Source organism: Neoarius graeffei, chromosome 10 (genome assembly GCF_027579695.1).
Source record: "Neoarius graeffei isolate fNeoGra1 chromosome 10, fNeoGra1.pri, whole genome shotgun sequence".
Classification (NCBI taxonomy): domain Eukaryota; kingdom Metazoa; phylum Chordata; class Actinopteri; order Siluriformes; family Ariidae; genus Neoarius; species Neoarius graeffei.
The window spans coordinates 3,447,391-3,471,333 of NC_083578.1; the positions used below are offsets into that span (position 1 = coordinate 3,447,391).

The 23,943-nt window shown below is 43.9% G+C and overlaps 1 protein-coding gene across 1 annotated transcript in view; it reads left to right on the top strand.

The window, feature by feature from the left end:
* The window catches only part of LOC132892685 (alpha-2-macroglobulin-P-like), a 108,173-nt gene that overhangs the window by 64,115 nt on the left and 20,115 nt on the right, over positions 1-23,943 (top strand). Inside the window, exons 19-24 of the mRNA XM_060930997.1 lie at positions 3,435-3,540; positions 3,624-3,849; positions 12,187-12,313; positions 14,755-14,876; positions 17,253-17,304; positions 17,668-17,748. Of these exons, the coding sequence (XP_060786980.1) occupies positions 3,435-3,540; positions 3,624-3,849; positions 12,187-12,313; positions 14,755-14,876; positions 17,253-17,304; positions 17,668-17,748 (714 nt within the window). The remainder of the gene's footprint in view (positions 1-3,434; positions 3,541-3,623; positions 3,850-12,186; positions 12,314-14,754; positions 14,877-17,252; positions 17,305-17,667; positions 17,749-23,943) is intronic.

Below are 23,943 nucleotides of genomic sequence, written 5' to 3' on the forward strand. Positions count from 1 at the left end.
GTAACAATTTTACCTCAGCTGGATTTCTGTTACAGCAACGCTACATCTAGCAACAACTTCAGCTGACTGACTGGTGCTGCGCTGAGCTTTCTCCTGCTAGCATTAGCCACAGTAGGCTATGGTTTATTCGGTCAACCGCTACATCTCAATACAGTGTGACAAGCAATGTTATGTCATACACCACATCGCAAAATGTAGCTTACACATTTAAAGGCTAAAAAACATAGATGACAAACAATGCCACTCAAGCCTACAAGAAAAGACGATGGTTCACCTGTCCAGGAGCGGATGAAGCGATCTGTCAAAGCTGAATGAGTGACTTAGTTTAGGCAAAGATTCTAGCACTCCACTAAAAAGTTGTTCCTCAGCTCCACCAATCAAAATACTGTAAAGGCTATCACCAGAGGTGTTCTAGAATACCTCTGCTATCAGCCTGAGCCTGTCTTAAAGTGATCCACAAAACAATACACGAGGTGTCTGCTGAAATCTGGTCGATGTTTCGGTCTGTTTTTTTTCGGGTCTGTCGATCATGGTTAAAAACTGTGACATTTCCGGGGACAACTCAAGCCGGGGACAGGCCACCAAAAATAGGGACGGTTCCCAGAAAATGGGGATGTCTGGTCACCCTACTGTACCAGACACTGGGTTCCTTCAATTATGATGCTCTGCCAGACTTTTTCTGCAGCCGTCTTCACTTCCTGCTTGTTCTTGAGGTGTTTTATCTTCAATTTTACCTTCAGCAAGTGAAATGCATCCAGTCAGGTGATTGATGTGGCCATAGCAGAACATCCCACTTCCTTTTCTTAAAAAAGTCTTGGGTTGTTTTTGAAGTATGCTCTGGATTGTTGTCCGTCTCCAATATGAAATACTGTTCAATGAGTTTTAAATCATTTGGCTGCATGTGAGCAGATAATATCGCCCTATACACTTCAGAATTCATCCTGCTGCTTTATCCAACAGTCATATCATCAACAAATACAAAGGAAACCATTAAACTGGCAGCCGTATGCGCCCACACCATAGGATGAGTTGGTATGCTTTGGATCATGGGCAGTTTCTTCCCTTCTCCATACTCTTCTTTTCCCATCATTCTGGTATAAGATGATGTTTGTCTCATTTGCCCAGAGTATTTTGTTCCCAAAGTGATTTTTAGATGTTTTTGGCAAACTCTAATCTGACCAGTGGTTTGCATCTTCTTGTAAACCCTCTGTATTTACTCTGGTGAAGCCTTCTCTTGATTCTTGACTTTGGATGTTCTTGTTCTGGTCAACTGTTACGGAGTTTTCCTTGTTGAGGTAAAGAAATCTTCTCTCATCCACTATAGTTGTTTTCCATTGTCTTCCAGGCTTTTTTAATGTCCCTGAACTCACCAGTGCATTCTTTCTTTTTACAAAAGGTAAAAATAATTGATTTGGCCACACCTAATGATGTTGCTGTCTCTCTGATAGGTTTGTTTTGATTTTTCAGCCTAATGATAGTTTGCTTCATTGCCAGTGACAGCTCTTTGGACTTCATATCATGAGCTAACAGAAATACAATGGTGCTTGAAAGTTTGTGAACCCTTTAGAATTTTCTATATTTCTGCATAAATATGACCTAAAACAACATCAGATTTTCACACAAGTCCTAAAAGTAGATAAAGAGAACCCAGTTAAACAAATGAGACAAACATATTATACTTGGTCATTTATTTATTGAGGAAAATGATCCAATATTACATATCTGTGAGTGGCAAAAGTGTGTGAACCTTTGCTTTCAGTATCTGGTGTGACCCCCTTGTGCAGCAATAACTGCAAACATTTCCGGCAACTGTTGATCAGTCCTGCACACCGGCTTGGAGGAATTTTAGCCCGTTCCTCCGTACAGAACAGCTTCAACTCTGGGATGTTGGTGGGTTTCCTCACATGAACTGCTCACTTCAGGTCCTTCCTCAACATTTCCATTGGATTAAGGTCAGGACTTTGACTTGGCCATTCCAAAACATTCACTTTATTCTTCTTTAACCATTCTTTGATAGAACGACTTGTGTGCTTAGGGTCATTGTCTTGCTGCATGACCCACCTTCTCTTGAGATTCAGTTCATGGACAGATGTCCTGACATTTTCCTTTAGAATTCACTGGTATTCCTTTAGAATTCGCATGGCATTGTTCCATCAATGATGGCAAGCCGTCCTGGCCCAGATGCAGAAAAATAGGCCCAAACCATGATACTACCACCAGCATGTTTCACAGATGGGATAAGGAATGCTGGAATGCAGTGTTTTCCTTTCTCCAAACATAACGCTTCTCATTTAAACCAAAAAGTTCTATTTTGGTCTCATCCATCCACAAAACATTTTTCCAATAGTCTTCTGGCTTGTCCCCATGATCTTTAGCAAACTGCAGATGAGCAGCAATATTCTTTCTGGAGAGCAGTGGCTTTCTCCTTGCAACCCTGCCATGCACACCATTGTTGTTCAGTGTTCTCCTGATGGTGGACTCATGAACATTCACATTAGCCAATGTGAGAGAGGCCTTCAGTTGCTTAGAAGTTACCCTGGGGTCCTTTGTGACTTCACCAATTATTACACGCCTTGCTCTTGGAGTGATCTTTGTTGGTCGACCACTCCTGGAGAGGGTAACGATGGTCTTGAATTTCCTCCATTTGTACACAATCTGTCTGACTGTGGATCGGTGGAGTCCAAACTCTTTAGAGATGGTTTTGTAACCTTTTCCAGTCTGATGAGCATCAACAACGCCTTTTCTGAGGTCCTCAGAAATCTCCTTTGTTTGTGCCATGATACACTTCCACAAACATGTGTTGTGAAGATCAGACTTTGATAGAGCCCTGTTCTTTAAATAAAACAGGGTGCCCACTCACACCTGATTGTCATCCCACTGATTGAAAACACCTGACTCTAATTTCACCCTCAAATTAACTGCTAATCCTAGAGGTTCACATACTTTTGCCACTCACAGATATGCAATATTGGATCATTTTCCTCAATAAATAAATGACCAAGTATAATATTTTTGTCTCATTTGTTTAACTGGGTTCTCTTTATCTACTTTTAGGACTTGTGTGAAAATCTGATGTTTTAGGCCATATTTATGCAGAAATATAGAAAATTCCAAAGGGTTCATAAACTTTCAAGCACCACTATAAATTATAAATGCAAATACCACACTTGAAATAAATTCTAGATCTTTTATCCTGCTAACTTGCAAGTGAAATAATGAGGTAATGATACACCTGGCTAAGAAACTGCTGAGCAGGGAGACCACATCTATAAAGAGCTGCAAGTCTCACACTGTTCACCCATTTTGAACATAAATCCCCTCAATATCTCACATAATTATTATTTTTTTATTTAAACTCCAATATACTGCCATAGACAGTTAAATAACAACTTCATCAATGTCCAAAAACTTATGATCCTGTCTGTATGTTGCAGCCAAGAAGGAGAGCTTCACTGAACAACCCACTTCAGTTGGCCAATCAGCCAATATGATCCACAGACACTTCCTTGATACATGGATTTGGGATCTTGTGACAGTTAGGTGTGCATGGTTTTGTATGTTTGTTTTTTATTTTTATTTTTTTTTCAGTCTGTGTTGTCGAATCAATATTATTTCTTCTACAGCTTCTCTGGAAAGATGACCATTAATAAAACAGTCCTGGACCCCCTCACTACATGGCAAGCTGGCGCATTTTGTACATCGCCTGCTGGATTCGGAGTCGCCCCGAAAGCTGAGCTCACTGCCTTCCGACCTTTTATTGTGAGCATCACCATGCCAAGCTCCGTCATTTACGGAGAAGTGTTCACACTCAAAGCCACTGTCTTCAACTACCTCCAAAAGTGTATCATGGTGAGTGAACATGTTTGAGCTAATTATATTTTCTGAAACCAAATATTTATTTCCTCACATGCAGTATGTGTACTATTACGTCACAACATTAAGAACATGACGTTCAGACGGGTTCCGATTTCCTTAAAGGTTTCAATACAGGTTTGCCAGCTTAACTTTGTTACTATGTTTAGGTTAGTATATTTCAAACATGTTAAAAAATGTGTGTGCATATATGGGTCCATCTCAGAAACTGCTCTCTCATTTGGGACATTATGGTCAAAAAATAAATTTTCTAATTTTACTGGGTTTTTTTTTGCATTGACCTAACACTCAATGTTTCTTTTATCATGTTTAATAAGAATAAAGATAGCATCTTGCTTTATCTGGCCTCCACTGTGGAACATTTTTTTGATTACAATCCAAATGCTTTTGTAAAATTGATTTACATATAAAATAACGACATCATGAAGAATTAAAGCCCCTCCTTCAAAGATGAGTGAAATATTGAATAAATTTCCTCTTTTTGATTGCTTGGGTTAAAAATGCCAAGTTATGATGACTGAATTGATTATTCACTTAAATATGAATAATATGATGGATTTCGGGTATTTGATATGGCAAAATAGGACACGATGGAAAAATCAAGAACACACCGGAAAGATGAAAATAACAGCGGTGGTAAAAGAACAGCGACTGTACCAGCTGAAGGTTGTGCAGGTCTCTGCTGAGGTGCGCGAGCAACGGGACATCACTACTGCACTGGACGGAGCGCGAGGCGGGGCGGGGCAAAATGACTGGCTGTAGATTTTATCAAAAGTTCGATCTAAATTGACCATGGTTGCAAAATATTGGCCAAAAATACGCAAACACTACGAAATATGAAAGTAAGATGAAAAAGAAACAAACATTCTATTGCCTTATACTGCAAGACTAAAACAAAATAAAACTGTCAAAACTCACCTTTTCAGTGACAACGTCCGAACAGATCACCCGCGTAACAGAAAGACTGCAAATGGAAGCACGATCAACTTCTAACTGTTGGAGTGGAAAATTCCATTCTACACATGCAAATTGTTAATGTGTGTCCTTCCCCGCACAATAACACGCTACGGTAAAAAATAGACCACAACTCATTTTATAGCTCAAAAATTCATATAAGACCAGCTACCATCGTAACATATTCTGTAAGAAACATATTCTATACCTAACTTTCAGCTTTTGTTTTAAAAAACAAAATCGCAGATTTATAACTAAATTTTTATATGGCGTAGTGATTTTAAGTTACTACTTTTGGTGAGGTAGTGATCTCGACCCTGAGGCTTTCTGTTTAGATCAAAACACAGGATTGTATTGGTTTTGGGTATGCGGAAAATGGAGTTACAATGGTGATCAAATATTTTGCATGATGTTTTATTACAGTTATGATTATTCTGTGAGCGCACCAATCCTAAGGTGTATAAAGTTACAACCAATCCTTAGGTGTAAAGTAGTATATTTACTGGGGTACCCCTACAGTACCCAGTTTCTGAGACATATATCCCATTCTCTAATTGTGGGTACATTTCAACCGTTGACTCTGTTAGTCATTGTCCACTATGTTATTGTTAAACTGGGCAATCCATTAACAGAATTGATAACAGAGTTGACATTTTCTCCCATTTTGTGTCTTAATTCCACATGCTAACCTCAAACTAGCCACCACATGGCATGTATAAAAACAGAATTTTATGGATTTTATGGATTTTTAAAAAAATGAGAGATCCACTCTAATATCATAACAGATTTGATGAATAATTAATCTACTGTTGGTATATCCTCAACATTTGTTCAGATTAATGAGAGAATAAACATACCTCACTGCCTTTCTGAAGTTTCCTGCCAGAGGAAGTGACATCACTCGGTGCAAGTGTCATGTGTATTATTAAGTCTGTGGATTTTATGCAGTTTTAGAACAGAGTTAACAGAGCTTATGTCCCTGAGGGAACCCACCCAAAGGGATCAATAAAGTTTTATCTAATCTAATCTAATATATATATAAAATAGAGTAATAAAATACATTTTATTCCTGAAATTTTACACAATACAGAAAATAGACTTTCTCTGCAACTGATTTTATAACAATTAATAGAATAAGCCCCAAAAACAGATTGTGAGACTGAATCACTTCCTGTTTATTCAAGTTGAATGTATGAAGTCAGTAGTCAGTAGTTGAAGACCGCCAATAATGTGGGGGGAAGGAGTCATTTAGTTAAAGGTAGACTGCCTTTCAGATTTTTCAAGTTTAGGTCATAAAAAGAATTTTCCCCGACACTCAATTATTTTTGTTTCGTGACCAAAAGCTACTGAATTCGAATCACAAAATTTCGATTTTATTAGTCTTTTTAAATAGAACAATACATGAATTTAGGGCTACATGGGCCTAAATTCGCCACTATTTTTTTCCTGCTTCACCATGACCCAATTCAAGATACTATGTCATGCATCATGTGGTGGACTTTCCCCATTTGCACAAGGCATTGTGGGATACAAATTTGAAATGGGACAGAAAAATGGAGGACGTGAGTGTGCGAATGAAACGTGAAAGAGCGACTACAGTAACGGAAAGCGAGAAGAAAAGATGTTATATTATGTACGAAGGAAAGGAAATGCAGGACCAAACTAATAAATATGGGCGCTCAGCGAGCACCTCGGTGTGATCAGCTGTTCGTTTAGCGACAGAATGATGGAACTGTCAGTGCACGCTCAAAGGTAAACCTGTAGATGGCAGTAATGCAACACTGTGGATGCCAGCTGATGTAAAACCCAAAAGAAAAAGAAGGTAAACCTGCGCATGCGCACACGGACTTCCTCTGTCTGCTTGACTGCGCGAAGCGAGCGATTTCATGCACATTATTTGCTTTAATCCCCTCAAATTAAATAACTTCCCAGACACAGAATGGCCTGATATTTTGTGAGATATTACAGAAATAAACAGATATCACAATCACCACATTTCAGATGGAATTAAATTTCACCGATTTTATGAAATCAAAAGGCTATCTAGCTTTAATGAGCATGTGTGTGGTGTGAACGTGAGTTGCAGTTTGAGGCACGCCATTGCACCCTCCGAGCCAACAACCAATTACATTTCACCATTGTTTCCAGTGACCAATCACTGATCAACATACTGCAGTTATTCTGAGCAGCACACTTGTCTTCAGAAAATCTTCATCAAGATGGCTCCCTGAACATTTAAAGTAGTTTATTACCTTGTGACAGTTCGTATGGGTGGGTGGAGCACAGAAGGACGGCAGGCCAGAACTGAGTTCACCAAACTCTTTTTATTTTCACTTTTCAGTGCAAACTTTGACTCTCCCAGCCACACACGCACGCACACACACAAGTCGTCTGGTTGGGGAGAGAGCCCCCTCTGCTCTCGCTCTCTCTCCTTAAATAGAGCGCAGTCACTGGGGAAGACACACAAACACATTAATTAACATAAGGTGCAGTGATTCTGCCACTTACCTTCCCTGACTCCGCCCTCCGGTCACAGACCGATGCTTGACCACGCCCCCGCTGCCACATACCCCCACCGCCCGACTCAGGCCGGGCGGCTGTCCAGCCTGCGGGCGACTCCCCCCGCCCCCCCTTGACGGGAGAGGAAGTCTGCTACGACCATCTGCGCCCCCGGCCTGTGGATCACCTTGAAGTTAAAGGGTTGGAGTGCCAGATACCAACTGGTGATCCACGTGTTGGCATCCTTCATGCGGTGGAGCCACTGGAGGGGCGCGTGGTCCAAACAGAGGGTGAAAGGGCGTCCCAGCAGGTAGTAACGGAGGGCGAGGACTGCCCACTTGATTGCTAAGCACTCTTTTTCAATGGTGCTGTAGCGCCCCTCACGCACCGACAGCTTTCTACTGATGTACAACACTGGGCGGTCCTCCCCCTCCACCTCCTGGGACAAAACAGCCCCCAGCCCTCTGTCCGACGCATCCGTCTGTAACATAAAGGGGAGAGAAAAGTCAGGGGAGTGTAAAAGTGGCCCCCCGCACAGTGCAGCCTTTACCTCAGAAAAAGCCCGCTGGCATTGCTTCGTCCACTGGACCGGATCTGGTGCCCCCTTTTTAGTCAGATCAGTCAGCGGGCTGGTGACATCCGAATAATTAGGTATAAACCTACAATAATAGTCAGTCAGCCCCAGGAACTGTCTCACCCCCTTTTTGGTCTTGGGCCTCGGGCAGGCCGCAATTGCTGCGGTCTTGTTAATTTGGGGACGCACCTGCCCGTTGCCCAAGTGGAAGCCCAGATACCATACTTCCACCCACCCAATCGCACACTTCTTCGGGTTGGCTGTGAGACCAGCTCGCCTCAGCGGCCTAAGGACGGCCCTCAGATGTTGGAGGTGCCTCGGCCAGTCATTACTATAGATAATGATGTCGTCGAGGTAGGCGGCCGCATAGGTGGCATGGGGGCGGAGGACCCTATCCATCAGCCGCTGAAACGTAGCGGGCGCCCCAAACAGCCCAAAAGGAAATGTGACAAATTGGTGTAAGCTGAACGGTGTGGAAAAGGCCGTTTTTTCTCGGGATAATGGAGTCAAGGGGATCTGCCAATAACCCTTTGTTAAATCCAGTGTCGAGTAAAAGCGAGCCGTGCCTAGTCGATCGAGCAACTCATCAATACGAGGCATTGGGTACGCGTCGAATTTAGACACCGCTTTGACTTTTCTATAGTCTACACAGAACCGGACCGACCCGTCAGCCTTGGGTACCAAGACCACCTGGCTGCTCCAGTCACTGTGGGACTCCTCGATGATGCCCATTTCGAGCATGGCCTCGAGTTCTTCCCGAACCACTTTTTTCTTGTGTTCGGGTAGCCTGTAAGGGTGGCTATGCACTACCACCCCCGGGGGCGTCTCAATGTGGTGCTCTATGAGGTTGGTGCGGCCGGGCAGGGGCAAGAACACGTCCGAAAACTCGGTCTGCAACTGGGCAACCTCTGCGAGTTGGGTTGGGGAGAGGTGGTCTCCACAGGGGACCGGAGAGGTACATGATGCCAATGTACCTTTTTGAATCTCCGGCCCTAGCTCCGCCTTCTCCGGAACCACCGACACCAACGCCATGGGGACCTCCTCATTCCAGAGTTTGAGCAGATTGAGGTGGTAAATCTGTAGCGCCCCACACCTGTCTGTTCACCTCACCTCATAATCGACGTCCCCGACTTGCCGTGTGACCTCAAAGGGTCCTTGCCACTTGGCACCTAATTTGGAGCTCGATGCGGGCAACAGTACGAGTACTTTATCTCCCAGTGCGAACTCTCTAAGGCACGTACCCTTGTCGTACAGGCGGGTTTGTCGTTTTTGGGCCTGCCGCAAATTCTCCTGGGTTAGGTGGGTGAGTGTGTGGAGTTTTGCGCGCAGGTCAATAACGTATTGGATTTCATTTTTACTTGGTGAAGGTCCCTCCTCCCAATTTTCCCGCAGCACATCTAGAATGCCACGCGGCTTACGCCCATCTAACAATTCAAATGGGGAGAACCCCGTGGAGGCTTTGGGGACCTCTCGCACTGCAAATAGCAAGGGTTCGAGTCATTTATCCCAATTATGTACGTCCTCACTTACGAATTTTTTAATTATATTCTTGAGGGTGCGATTGAACCGTTCAACTAAACCGTTCGTTTGTGGGTGATACACGCTGGTGCGGATCGGCTTAATCCCTAATAACCCATACAGTTCGTTCAGTGTACATGACATAAACGAGGTGCCTTGGTCAGTCAGAATCTCTTTCGGGATTCCAACTCGGGAGATGACGCGGAAGAGCGCTTCTGCAATATTGCGTGCTGAGATATTGCAAAGAGGCACTGCTTCCGGGTATCATGTTGCATAGTCCACCAGAACTAATATAAAGTGGTACCCTCATGTTGACCGATCTAATGGCCCGATGAGATCCATCCCAATCCTTTCGAATGGGGTCTCGATTAATGGGAGAGGGCGCAAAGGCGCTTTTGGAATGGCCGCTGGATTTACTAACTGGCATTCACGGCACGCTGTACACCACTTATGGACATCGCTGCGAATCCCTGGCCAATAGAACTGGGCCATTATTCGGGCTAGTGTTTTATCCTGCCCTAAGTGTCCAGCCATGGGATTAAAGTGAGCCGCCTGGAATACCAATTCCCGGTGGCTCTTCGGAATCAAAAGCTGCATGACTCGCTCTTTAGTCTGAGTGTCCTGCGTCACTCGGTATAATCTATCCTTCATAATTGCGAAGTAGGGGAAGGACAGGGTGGCATTTGGCTGGAGCGTTTGACCATCGATTACTCTCACTTGGTCAAACGCATGCCGCATAGTCTCGTCTCGTGACTGCTTTAATGGAAAATCCGCGAGGGATTCCCCAATAGAGAGAGGAGGAGCCGGCGGCTCCTCACTCTGATGCGGAGATGACGTAGACAGCTCTGTGACAGCTGCTCCCACCAACGCGACACCCGGACCTCCCCCTACTAAACTATGGCAGGACCCACTCTTCACTAGATGACTCATTAATTCCCCAAATCCCGGCCAATCCGTCCCCAAAATTATCGAGTGGGTAAGGCAAGGATTAACCGCCGCCTTTACTATAAATTTTTTCCCTCGAAAAAAATGTGGACTGACACTAAAGGGTAGTTGTGAACATCCCCGTGCACACACAACACCTTCACCAATTGTGCTCCCCCCAATGCCTCGTCTTGCACCAGGTTTTGGTGGATTGAGGTCTGATTACAACCAGAATCCACCAACGCCTGATATGTATTCCCTTGGATACTCACCGGTATGCAATACGCTCCGGCCCAATCGAGGATGGCTCCTGGCACGTCGGGGATCCGAACCACCGCGCCCACCTCCATTACCGAGCACTGCTGTTGGAGGTGGCCCGGCTCCCCACAGCACCAGCAAACCGGCCCGGGCTTCCTCTCTTCACTAGTGCTCTGGGGCTCACTCACCTGAGGGGGGGGAGAGACAGACACAGATGGGAGAAACGGGAGGGCACCGTGGGTGCGGCAGGCCGGCTGGGGTGGCGCCGGCCCCTGCCTCCGCGGTGGGGTAATGGGGTGAGGAGGAGACACAAGAGGAGAGAGAGAGAGAGAGAGAGAGAGAGGAGAGGAGAGAAGAGGTTGTCTGCTGTCCTGCCGTTGGGACAGCTGCCAAATGGTCCTCCGCCAGCTCAATTGCCTGATCCAGTGACGCCAGGCGGTGGCACTGGACCCACTCTGCGGCTCCTGCTGGTAAACGCGTGATGAACTGCTCCAGTACCACCTGGTCGATGATTCCCTCAGCGTCGCAGTTGTCGGCCCTCAACCACTGCCAGCAGGCGTCCCGGAGTTGCTGGCCAAACACGAACGGCCGGCCGACTTCCTCCAAGCCCAAACCGCGGAAGCACTGACGTTGTTGCTCGGGGGTGCGCCCCACACGCTGGAGGACAGCCCGGCGAAGGTCCGCGTAGGCCAGCCAGCGGTCAGCGGGGAGCTGTAGCGCGGCCAGCTGCGCCTCTCCCGTTAGCAGGGGGAGGAGGCGCGCCGTGCGCTGTTCCAGCGGCCACCCCGAGGTCTCTGCTACCTGCTCAAAGAGTGTGAGGAAGGCCTCGGGGTCGTCCTCCGGGCCCATCTTTGTTAGGGTGACGGGGGAAGGGCCCGCGGCGGTGGAGTTGGTGGACCCCGCCGACGCGAGGAGGTGCCGGAACGCCCGACGATCTTCCTGTTGCACCAGCACCAGGGCCTCGAACCGTTGTTCTTGCTCCTTTTGGAGGGTGAGCAGCACCTGGTGCTGGCTCTGTTGGGCCATGGTGAGGGCGTGGGTCAGGTCTGCGAAGGGGGAGGACTCCATGGAGCTGTTCTCTTCCGTGCTCGGTCCCAGGTTTCAGCACCACTGTGACAGTTCGTATGGGTGGGTGGAGCACAGAAGGACGGCAGGCCAGAACTGAGTTCACCAAACTCTTTTTATTTTTACTTTTCAGTGCAAACTTTGACTCTCTCAGCCACACACGCACACACACAAGTCGTCTGGTTGGGGAGAGAGCCCCCTCTGCTCTCGCTGTCTCTCCTTAAATAGGGCGCGGTCACTGGGGAAGACACACAAACACATTAATTAACATCAGGTGCAGTGATTCTGCCACTTACCTTCCCTGACTCTGCCCTCCGGTCACAGACCGACGCTTGACCACGCCCCCGCTGCCACAGACCTCATCTGGTGAATTCTAGTGACCTTTGAACATGGATTAGTTACTTTTCTTCAAAAAGAGTATTAACACTAATCACACAGCATTTCCTTGAATAATCATCAACCACGGAAAACCTGGTTTACTTTTCAGATAGCTAATGGAATGAAAACTTTGTGTATTAAAGGTAAACGTGACTTTGGACAAGCCAGAAAATTTCACAGCACAAGGCTGTAATGGTTGCTCTTACACACAATGTCTGTGCTCTGAAGAAACCTGGACCTTCTCTTGGATCATCACACCACTGACTCTGGGTACGTGAACCTTCTTTTCCAAAAACAATTTCCTCTTTGTTAAAAAAAAGCCATTTTAAATTTTATAACAACAGACATTTTAGATTTTAGTAAGAGGAAATTCTGGTTATTATTTGACAGAGCCCTTTAAAATTATATATAAGTTTTGATTCCCCAAAATGTTGCCACAAATTAGGAAGCAGACAATTGTCTTGTATGTCTTGTACGCTGTAGCATTAACTTTTCCCTTCACTGGAACAAAGCCTGTTCCAGCCTGACAATGCCCTTGTGCATAAATCCCTGCAGCCATGTTCTAAAATCAAGTGGAAACCCATCCCAGAAAAGTGGAGACTTAGAATTGCAAAGTGGGAACATATGACTGCCCACTATCCAATACTATTACCATATTAATGCTCATGGTTTTGAAATGAGACAATCAGGTGTTTTTGACCACATACGGTATATACACCATTGCAGTCAGAGGTTTACATTCACAGACATGAATGTCGTGTGATATTGGACTTTCAGTTATTTCTTTGAACTGTTCTTTTTCTGTGGCAGAAATGATTGTACAACATACATCTTTAATAGAAAACAAAAAACAAGAGTTTGGTGGACAGGTTTTAATTTATGCTGGATTTTCTGAAATCAGCACAGGGTGAAAATTATACAAGCAGGGTCAACAAATTGCATATGTCCACTTATATTATTAATTCAGTGGTGCTGAAAATTCCTGAATATTTTTTAACTTGCCAAGGCTAAGACCTCTTAACTTCCTGTTAAGGATGATGATTGACTACAGCTGGCAGCTTCTCTGTGCACAACATAAAAAGGGTTTGTTTGAGAGCACTCATTGGATTGACCAACACACAGTGCAATGGGAAAGTCCCAGGAGCTCAGTGCAGATCTGAGAAAGAGGATCATAGATTTACACACTCAAGAATGTGTTTTGAAGCCATTTCTGAACAACTGCAGATTCCAAGATGATCAGTTCAAACAATTGTACATAAGTACAAGTTATTGAGAGGTGGCGCCACTTTGCCAAGCCATTTTGCTGGAAGAAGACCCAAGTTGTCTCCCTCAGCTTGAAGAAAATGGTTCGGATGGTCAGGAACCACCAAGACACAGGCTTGCCATGAGCTGAAAGTTTCTGGAACACTGTCTACAGTCAAGTGAACTTTACATTGCCATCCAATGAAACACCTGGAAGCTGCCATCCAAGAAAGAAGCACCTGCTCCAAAATCCACAACTTCAAACTCGACTAAAGTTTGCAGCTGACCACATGGACAAAAAAAACCCTTCTGGAGGAATATGATCAGACGAGATAAAGGTTGAGATGTTTGACCACAGTAACCAGAGGTACAGAGGAACACTGTACCAACTGTTAAGCATGGTGGTGGTAGCATCATGCTCTGGGGCTGTTTTGCTGCCAGTGGAACTGGTTCATTGCACAAATTGGATGAAATAATGAAGAACTATCTCAGAATTATTCAACATAACCTCAAACCATCAGAACTCTGGACACAATTGGGTTTTCCAACAGGACAATGACCCCAAATACACATCAAAGCTGATTGTGGAATGGATAAAGCAGGCCAAAAAAAAAATCCTGACCTCAACCCTGTCAAAAGTATGTGGACTGTGCTTAAAGGTTTCGTCTGTACCAACAAGCACACAAATATAATTGAACTGTGGCAAGAAGAGATGTCAAATATCCAACCAGAATTCTGCCAGAAGCTTGTTGATGGAGAACAAAAGCGTCTGGGCAAAGTGAAACTTGCTAAGGGACATTTAACCAAATATTAGATGACTGTATGTAAAATTTTGTACTTGTATGTGTAATTTTGACTCAATCTTGATTTCAGAAAACCCAAAACAAATAATTTGTGCACCATGACGTTCATGTCCCTCTATGTAAATTTCTGACCACAGGTGTATATACATATGCCACATGTAATTAAAGTGCATTATCTTCATATTACCTGAAGTAATCTTTATCATCTCATCTCATTATCTGTAGCCGCTTTATCCTGTTCTACAGGGTCACAGGCAAGCTGGATCCTATCCCAGCTGACTACGGGCGAAAGGCGGGGTACACCCTGGACAAGTCGCCAGGTCATCACAGGGCTGACACATAGACACAGACAACCATTCACACTCACATTCACACCTACGCTCAATTTAGTCACACCAGTTAACCTAACCTGCATGTCTTTGGACTTATAGAATTATACACAATATACTTACATGATTATAGTAACGTGAGCACAGGCATATTATAGTGGGGATTAAATAACACCATGGTTTCTCTCTTAAACACGTTCAAGATTAGCTGTGATTTTTTTTTTTGCAGCATTACAAAAGTCCACTTTTTTTCTTGCTGAATTGTAGATTTTGAAAAGGGGATTAATAGCAGGTTTGTTATTAAGAATAAACAGTACTCTCTCTCTCTGTGTTACAGGGGATGTGAGCATCAGGGTGAAAGCAGAGGCCATCAAGTCATCGAGTCTGTGTAGGAAGAATAAAGTTGTTGTACCAGAGAAAGGACACATCCATTCAGTTGTTAACACACTGCTAGTGAAGGTGATTTCATTACCACTACTACTACGACTACTACTAATAATAATACATTTTGCAGCCAGAGACCATGGACAAGACACATTAGATTCAAGATCTCATGATTGATAAGTTTAATAATTTTGGAGTTATGAAGGTTTTTAGTAAATCCACTTTAATTCAAGTGAACAGTCAAAGAGACTAATAATAACTAAGAACTCAAGAAACACAAATTCACAAAAATCTGGGACCTCTGAGGTGTGACCTATACACACAAGCTTTTAATAAATGGACAATTACTTAAGCGGCTGCAAAACCCAGCTCTGAACATGAGGAACATTAATAGTGTAAAAGAGGCAGTGGAGTTTGGCAGCCCCCTGGGTGTCTGAGCAGCACTGTTTAGGATTTGCTCTACTCACCACCATGGAGGAAAGGGCTAGAAAAGGTGCCCCAAACATAACCTGCTTCTTCTTCTTCCTGCTTCACCTCACCTTGACCAGCACACCACAGCTGGCGGGATCCTGCTCAGCAGTTGAAATACAACAAATAAGAAAATAAATAATGTATTGAAGGTACTCAACCTTGGCACATGGAATGTGCACACTCTCTACTGGGGGCTGGACTTCCCAGCATTAACACTCTCCTGCAGAAAGCCCAAGCCACATGGACTGGCCATATTGTCAGGATGCCAGACAGTCAACTGCCCAAACAGTTGTTGCATGGAGAGCTGTGCTAAGGCAAGTGCTCACCTGGGGGGCAGAAGAAACCAGTGTTGTAGTTGAGCCACTCAACTTTGAGTCTGAGTCCAGTCTCGAGTCCCCAGTGTTCAAGTGTGAGTCAAGTCCAAGTCATTACAGAAAATTTTGAGTTGAGTGCAAGTTGAGTCCACTATTGATCCAAGGCAAGTCCAAGAACAAGACACCAACTGCACCATTTGACAGTGGCTGTTGCTGCCTTTATGTGAAACTGTCTCTGCTATTGTGTTGGAATAATGTTACTGCTTGACTTCCCCATTTTAGTTAATACACTACAGATAAAATGCTTGTTCATCGCTCAGCAAACCCCACTATCAGTTGTTGGCTGTCCATTGATGATTGCTTCATTAGGATACGCAGAAACGCAGATGGGCCACGAGGCCCACGCCAGAGTGTCAGAGCCGTCCTCAGGGCTGGCATGAATGGCCTGGCTAAGCCGCCACGGAATGCCTGGCCTTGTGAGCTTTTGTATGCTATTCTTCTCTCCTAATAAAGCGCCTTGCACAGTAAGGTAAGACAATCGATGTCGTGCCCCCATTGTGTTGTCTCTCTCGACCTCCAGACCTGATGCCAAGTGGTGCACAAAAGTGCCACAGACCTGATGGGTATAGAAGTTGCCCCACAGTAACAAATGACTTGCCAGGCAATGCCATCCATTGGCCATTTAAGTGGCTCTTCCGCATGTCATCTGGTGGTCTGCCATTGACCCTATTTGGTTCATCTGCCACATTGCACCAAAAAGTGCCCTGCTGCCAGCCCCTTATTGGTGATGTACTATTTAACCCATAGCTGGAACCCAGGCAGGTGCTACCACTCTGGGTCAGAGTGGACCTGGGAGCAATGGTGATGAAGGGGTAACTCCACTTTCCGCAATACTTCAGTCCTCCCAGACCTGAGACTCACCACCAGTTGCAGTTTAAAGTCATATCCAGGACTAAAAGAATAGAATAGAATAGAATAGAATAGAATAGAATAACTTATGATAGAATAGAATATGACAAGATAGTGTACATTAAGATAGAAATAGAGAATAGAATGGTCACAGAACAGAAGAGAACATGACAAAATAATATAGGATAGAATAGACAATTAGGACCCAAGTCTGAGTCATCGGTTCTCACATCCAAGTCACGTCACGAGTCCTTAAAATTAGGGCACAAGTCGGACTTGAGTCCGAGTCCTGGACACAAGTACTACAAGCCTGGAAGAAACGCTTCAAGGACAATCTTAAAGTGTCCCTCAAAACCCTAGAAATCGATCTCAAATCCTGGGAGTTGCTTGCTCAGGATCGTCAAGCATGGCGAGCAAAACTCACCAGTGGTGCATGTGCAGCAGAGATGAAATGCATCGCTGAGGCCCAGAAGAAACAAGCTGTGCTGAAGGCTCAAACTATTGCCACCCCCACTACAGCACCTACCCACATGTGCCCGACATGTGGGTGTACCTTCAAAGCCCAGATTGGCTTCATCAGTCACCACTTGATCCACAACTGCCACCCACCAAATTGAACCCATGGTCATCTTCGACCCCGAAGGACGAACATCATCATCATCAAATACTGATGTGACTTTTGAACATAAGTTGCAACCATTTTATTGATGCTGTAATTGTGATTATCATTGCATTTTTATTCTGCTGCCATTTTCAGGCTGATGGAACCAAACAGTATAAAAGTTACAATGAGCATCTCTGCACATCAGGTCAGAGACACACCTTATTCATTCACCACATTTATACACACCTGATACCTTAGAATAAAGAGTTTTTGGACAAAAAGCACCTTTTAATTTTGATTGTTGATTATCAATCAGTTCTGTTGGCTTTGGGCTGGAAATGAATTTTAGAGGAAGGTGGATCTCCTGGAACAGGTTTCAGGGCCTTTGCCAGGGCAGGGATCTGTAATTCAGTCTTGGAATTTCAGTCCAATACAGTTCGTGATTTCAGTGCTCAAAAATAACTATCAGGTGGAAGTAGGGGACACAGCAGTGGCTCTGTACAGTTTGTACCAACTTTTTTCCTTGCTTCTCTGTCTCTGTTAAGTTTGTCTCTGTCTCTGTTAAAAGCTGCGCTTAAGAAGACGGTCTCCTTAACCCTGCCTGATCTAGTCGTGGGTGGTTCAGCTATGGGCTCAGTCTCTGTGCTGGGTGAGTCAGAGAACTTCATAGCATTTCATTAGTTTAGATAGTTTTTGGTCGATACAGTGTCCTCCATGATTGACCCCTTCACCCACGCCACCACAACATTGTAAAACTTAGTAAAAAGGGTGAGAAAAAAATCCATCTTTTAGTGATGTCGCTTCATCTCACACTGAAAAAATAAGAAAATTCCAACATTAATTGAAATAAATTTATTCAGAGAAAAAAGATCCCTCATCAAGAAATAATTATGTACAACAAAAACACATGTGCCACTATTATTGGCACCCCTGGAAATTATTGTAAACACAATGTAACTGAAGCATGTTTACCATTTAAATTGTACAGGTTTGGAGTGTGTAGGAAATTTCAAGCTGTAATCCATGACTTCCTGATTAACTGCAGAACAAATGAGGTGACACAGAGGCCAAATTCCCTTCATCATCCATCAACATGGGAAAGATAAGAGAACACACAAAGATTCAAGATGTTTATTAGTCATATACACAATAACAGACACAGCGGTTTATTATTGGGTAATGAAATTCTTATTTTGCAACTGCCCAACCAAACTATGCTTACCAATATAAAAAGAAATGTGTGTGTATATATATATATAATACGAAATATTAAATATAAAAGTGCATATGGAATGCAAAATATAAAAGTAGAATGAAAAACAAAGAACATTTAAAAAAAAAGAGGCAAACAAACAATGTGCAAACATAGAGGTAGATATACTGTGCAATGTCTTGTGCAAAATTGCTAATATAGAGGTAGATGGTGATTATAATCCGTGGTTCAAAAGCCTGATGGAAATATAGAGGTAGATGGTGATTATAATCCGTGGTTCAAAAGCCTGATGGCCTGGGGGTAAAAACTGTTTGTCAGTCTAGTAGTCCTTGCTTTCACACTCCTGTAGCATCTGCCAGATGGTAGGAGCGTGAATAGTCTGTGTTGTGGGTGTGTTTGGTCCCTGATGATGCTCTGTGCCCTTTTTGTGACCCGGGTGTTGTAAATGTCCTGTAGTGGGGGGAGGACAGCTCCACAGATGAACTGTGTCATTTTAATGACACGCTGGAGAGCCTTTCTGTCCTGAGTTGTGCAGTTCCCCTACCACACAGTGATGGAATTTGTCAGGACACTCTCCATTGTGCACCTGTAGAAGTTGCTGAGGAGTTTGGTGGACAGTCCAAATTTCCTCAGCTTCCTCAGGAAGAAGAGTCTCTGTTGAGCCTTCTTGATGGTCTGCTGTGTGTTGTGTGTCCAGGTGAGATCTTCACTGATGTGAGTTCCGAGGAATTTAAATGTTTTCACCCTCTCCACCTGTGTCCCGTTGATGTGCAGCGAGGTGTGCTGGTCTCTCCTCCTCTTCCTCGGGTCAGTAATCATCTCCTTGGTCTTAGCATTCAAGGAGAGGTTATTTTCCCAGCACCAGGAGACCAGCTGAGCCACCTCCTCCCTGTAGGCTCTCTCATCTCCGCCTGTGATCAGCCCAATGACAGTGGTGTCGTCAGCGAACTTGATGATGGAAGTGTTACTCTGGGTGGGGCTGCAGTCGTAGGTGAAGAGGGTGTACAGGAGTGGACTGAGCACACAGCCTTGGGGTGTCCCTGTGCTCACTGTCTTGGTGCTGGATGAGGGAGAAGTGTGTTGACATTTGTGAGTCAGGGAATGGTTATAAAAAATAGCTACTTGTCTGAAAATATCCATTTCTACTGTTAGGGCAATTAAAAATAAAAACGTGGACACCAATTGGAACTGGTACAAACTCTCCTGGAAGAGGATCCAAATTTATTTTGGCCCCACGTACAGTGACGAGGGTAAGAGAGGCAAAAAAAAAAAAAAAAAATCCCCAAGGATCGCTGTTGGTGAATTACAAGAAAAAGCAAAATCTTGGGGTTTCTGAGTCTCCAAAACCACCATCAGACTCCACCTCCATGCCAACAGATTATTTGGAAGGTTTCAGAAAAAAAGCCTTTTCTGTCAGTTAACCACAAACATAAGCACCTGAAGTTTGCAAAATGCTACAACAACTTTGACTGGAACTGTATTCTCTGGTCTGATGGAACAAAAGTGGAGCTTTTTGGCAATAAACACTCGAGGTGGGTTTGGGGTAAAAAGAAGGATGGCTATAAAGAAAAGAACCCCATCCCAACTGTAAAATATGGTGGAAGTTCTGTGATGTTTTGGGGCTGTTTTTCCTCCAAAGACCCTGAAACCATGTTAGGGTACATAACATCATGGACTCCATGAAATACCAGAACATTTTAAATCAGAATTTGGCTACCTGCCAGGAAACTAAAACTGGGTCATCATTTGATCTTCCAGCAGGACAATCATCCAAAGCATATGTCCAAATCAACACAAAAAATGGTTCACTGAGCACAGAATCAAGCTTCTGCCATGGCCATTTCAGTCCCCTGAGCTGAACCCCAGTGAAAACCTGTGGGCGGAGCTAAAGAGGAGAGAGCATAAGAGAGGGTCGAGGGCCCTGGATGATCTGGAGAGATTGTGTAAAGAGGAATGGGCTCAGATGCCCTGCTCTGTATCTCCAACCTTATAAAATGCTATAGGAGAGACTCATCATCATCATCATCATCATCAGGTCGAGTTTCCTCGGGAGCAAGTTGATATGGCTTGCCACGATGGTCTGTGGAGCATTAGAGATCTTATTTCTTTGGCCGTCTGTGTGTTGGTGTCTCTCCTGAGTTGGTCCACATAGGAGAGCTTTTGCCCACCCTGAGGAGCCCGACCATGATTGGGTTCCCAGAGTACTAGGTTGTGTGCCATTAGATCTTTGTGGCGCACACAGTGCCCAGCCAGCTTGAGTCTTCTTGCTCTTAACTTGCAAGATATTGGTGGTAGGGCCCCATAAAGGATCTTATTTGGGACACAATCTTGCCAGGAGACACCCAGGATCTTTCTAATCATGCGAGTATAGCATCTGAAACAGCACTGAGGAGAGACTCAGTGCTGTTTTACTAGCAAAGGGGGTTGTACAGAGTATTAAGTGCAGAGGTGCCAATAATAGTGGCACAAGTGTTTTTTTTTTTAATAGTGATTTCTTCGGCGGCACGGTGGTGTAGTGGTTAGCGCTGTCGCCTCACAGCAAGAAGGTCCGGGTTCGATCCCCGTGGCCAGCGAGAGCCTTTCTGTGTGGAGTTTGCATGTTATCCCCGTGTCCGTGTGGGTTTCCTCCGGGTGCTCCGGTTTCCCCCACAGTCCAAAGACATGCAGGTTAGGTTAACTGGTGACTCTAAATTGACCGTAGGTGTGAATGTGAGTGTGAATGGTTGTCTGTGTCTATGTGTCAGCCCTGTGATGACCTGGCGACTTGTCCAGGGTGAACCCGGCCTTTCGCCCATAGTCAGCTGGGATAGGCTCCAGCTTGCCTGCGACCCTGTAGAACAGGATAAAGCGGCTAGAGATAATGAGATGAGATGAAATTTATTTCAATTAAAGGTTGAATTTTTCTCATTTTTTTAATGTGAGATGAAGCGATTTCACCAAAAGGTGGATTTTTTTCGAAATCTTTTTCACTAAACTTTACAAGGGGGCAGTAATCATGGAGAGGGGTCTGTCTCAGAAACTGGGTACTGTGGGGGAACCCCACTAAATATACTCTCAGTCAATAAACTATACGGTTTTGAATGGTGATGTTCGTTTTAATTTGAAATGAAATGATGAAAGAAATAATACAGATAAAACTAAATCTTTGATGTGAATACTCTATTCAGAATTTGGCAAAAATTCTGCAGATTTGTGGAAAAATGGCGACTTGATCTGGGACATGATAAATGGTTGACTACATCGCATTCCCTTAAAAAGGTTGTAGTCCACTGAAAAGTCTACAGTTACAGTGCCTTGCAAAAGTATTCATACCCCTTGAACTTTTTCACATTTTTCCACCTTACAACCACGAACTTAAACGTTTTTTATTGAGATTTTATGTCATAGACCAACATAGAGTAGCACATAATTGTGAAGTGCAACGAAAATGATAAATGGTCTTCAAAATTTTAAACAAATAAAAATCTGAAAAATGTGATGTGCTTTCGTATTCAGCCCCCCTGCGTCAATACTTTGTAGAGCCACCTTTTGCTGCAATTACAGCTTCAAGTCTTTTGTGGTATGTCTCTACCAGCTTTGCACATCTAGACACTGAAATTTTTGCCCATTTTTCTTTGCAAAATAGCTCAAGCTCAGCCAGATTGGATGGAGAGTGTCTGTGAACAGCAATTTTCAAGTCTTGCCACAGATGCTCAATGGGATTTAGGTCTGGGCTTTGACTGGGCCATTCTAACACATGAATTTGATCTAAACCATTCCATTGTAGCTCTGGCTGTATGTTTAGGGTCATTGTCTTGCTGGAAGGTGAATCTCCTTCCCAGTCTCAAGTCTTTTGCAGCCTCCAACAGGTTTTCTTCCAGGATTGCCTTGTATTTAGCTCCATCCATCTTCCCATCAACTCTGACCAGCTTCCCTGTCCCTGCTGAAGAAAAGCATCCCCATAGCATGATGCTGCCACCACCATGTTTCACAGTGGGGATGGTGTGTGCAGGGTGATGAGCAGTGTTAGTTTTCCGCCATACATAGCGTTTTGCATTTAGGCCAAAAAGTTCAACTTTGGTCTCATCTGACCAAAGCACCTTCTTCCACATGTTTGCTGTGTCCCCTACATGGCTTCTTATGCCTGTCTTTCAACAATGGCTTTCTTCTTGCCACTCTTCCAAAAAGGCCAGATTTGTGGAGTGTACGACTTATAGTTGTCCTGTGCACAGATTGTCCCACCTGAGCTGTGGATTTCTGCAGCTCCTCCAGAGTGATCATGGGCCTCTTGGCTGCTTCTCTGACCAGTGATCTCCTTGCTCGCTCTGTCAGTTTAGGTGGACGGCCATGTCTTGGTAGCTTTGCAGTTGTGCCATACTTTTTCCATTTTTGAATGATGGACTGAACAGTGCTTCTTGAGATGTTCAGAGCTTGGGATATTTTTTTATAACCTAACCCTGCTTTAAACTTCTCCAGAACTTTATCCCTGACCTGTCTGGTGAGTTCTTTGGTCTTCATGATGCTGTTTGTTCTTCAGTGTTCTCTAACAAACCACTGAGGCCTTCACAGAACAAGTGTATTTATGCTGAGAGTAAATTACACACAGTAGGACTCTATTAACTAATTAGATGACTTCTGAAGGCAGTTGATTGCACTGGATTGTATTTAGAGGTATCAGAGTACAGGGGGCTGAATACTAATGCACACCACATTTTTCAGATTTTTATTTGTTTGAAATTTTGAAGACCATTTATCATTTTCGTTTCACTTCACAATTCTGTGCTACTCTGTGTTGGTCTATCACATAAAATCTCAATAAAAAACTTTTAAGTTTGTGGTTGTAAGGTGGAAAAATGTGAAAAAGTTCAAGGGGTATGAATACTTTTGCAAGACACTGTATCACTAATTGTATTTTAAGTTGTAACTTTATACACCTTAGGATTGGTGCGCTCACAGAATAATCATAACCGTAATAAAACATCATGCAAAATATTTGATTACAATTGTAACTCCATTTTCCGCAAACCCCAAACCAATACGATCGTGTGTTTTGATCTAAACGGAAAGCCTCAGGGTCGAGATCACTACCTCACCAAAAGTAGTAACTTAAAATCACTATGCCATATAAAAATTTAGTTATAAATCTTCGATTTTGTTTTTTAAAATGAAAGCTGAAAGTTAGGTATAGAATATGTTTCTTACAGAATATGTTACGATGGTAGCTGGTCTTGTATGAATTTCTGAGCTATAAAATGAGTTGTGGTCTATTTTTTACCGTAGCGTGTTATTTGTGTGCGGGGAAGGACAACATTAACAATTTGCATGTGTAGAATGGAATTGTCCACTCCAACAGTTAGAAGTTGATCGTGCTTCCATTTGCGGTCTTTCTGTTACGCGGGTGATCTGTTCGGACGTTGTCACTGAAAAGGTGAGTTTTGACAGTTTTATTTTGTTTTAGTCTTGCAGTATAAGGCAATAGAATGTTTCTTTTCATCTTACTTTCATATTTCGTAGTGTTTGCGTATTTTTGGCCAATATTTTTCAACCATGGTCAATTTAGATCGAACTTTTGATAGAATCTACGGCCAGTCATTTTGCCCCGCCCCCGCCTTGTGCTCCGTCCGGTGCGGTAGTGATGTCCCGTTGCTCGCG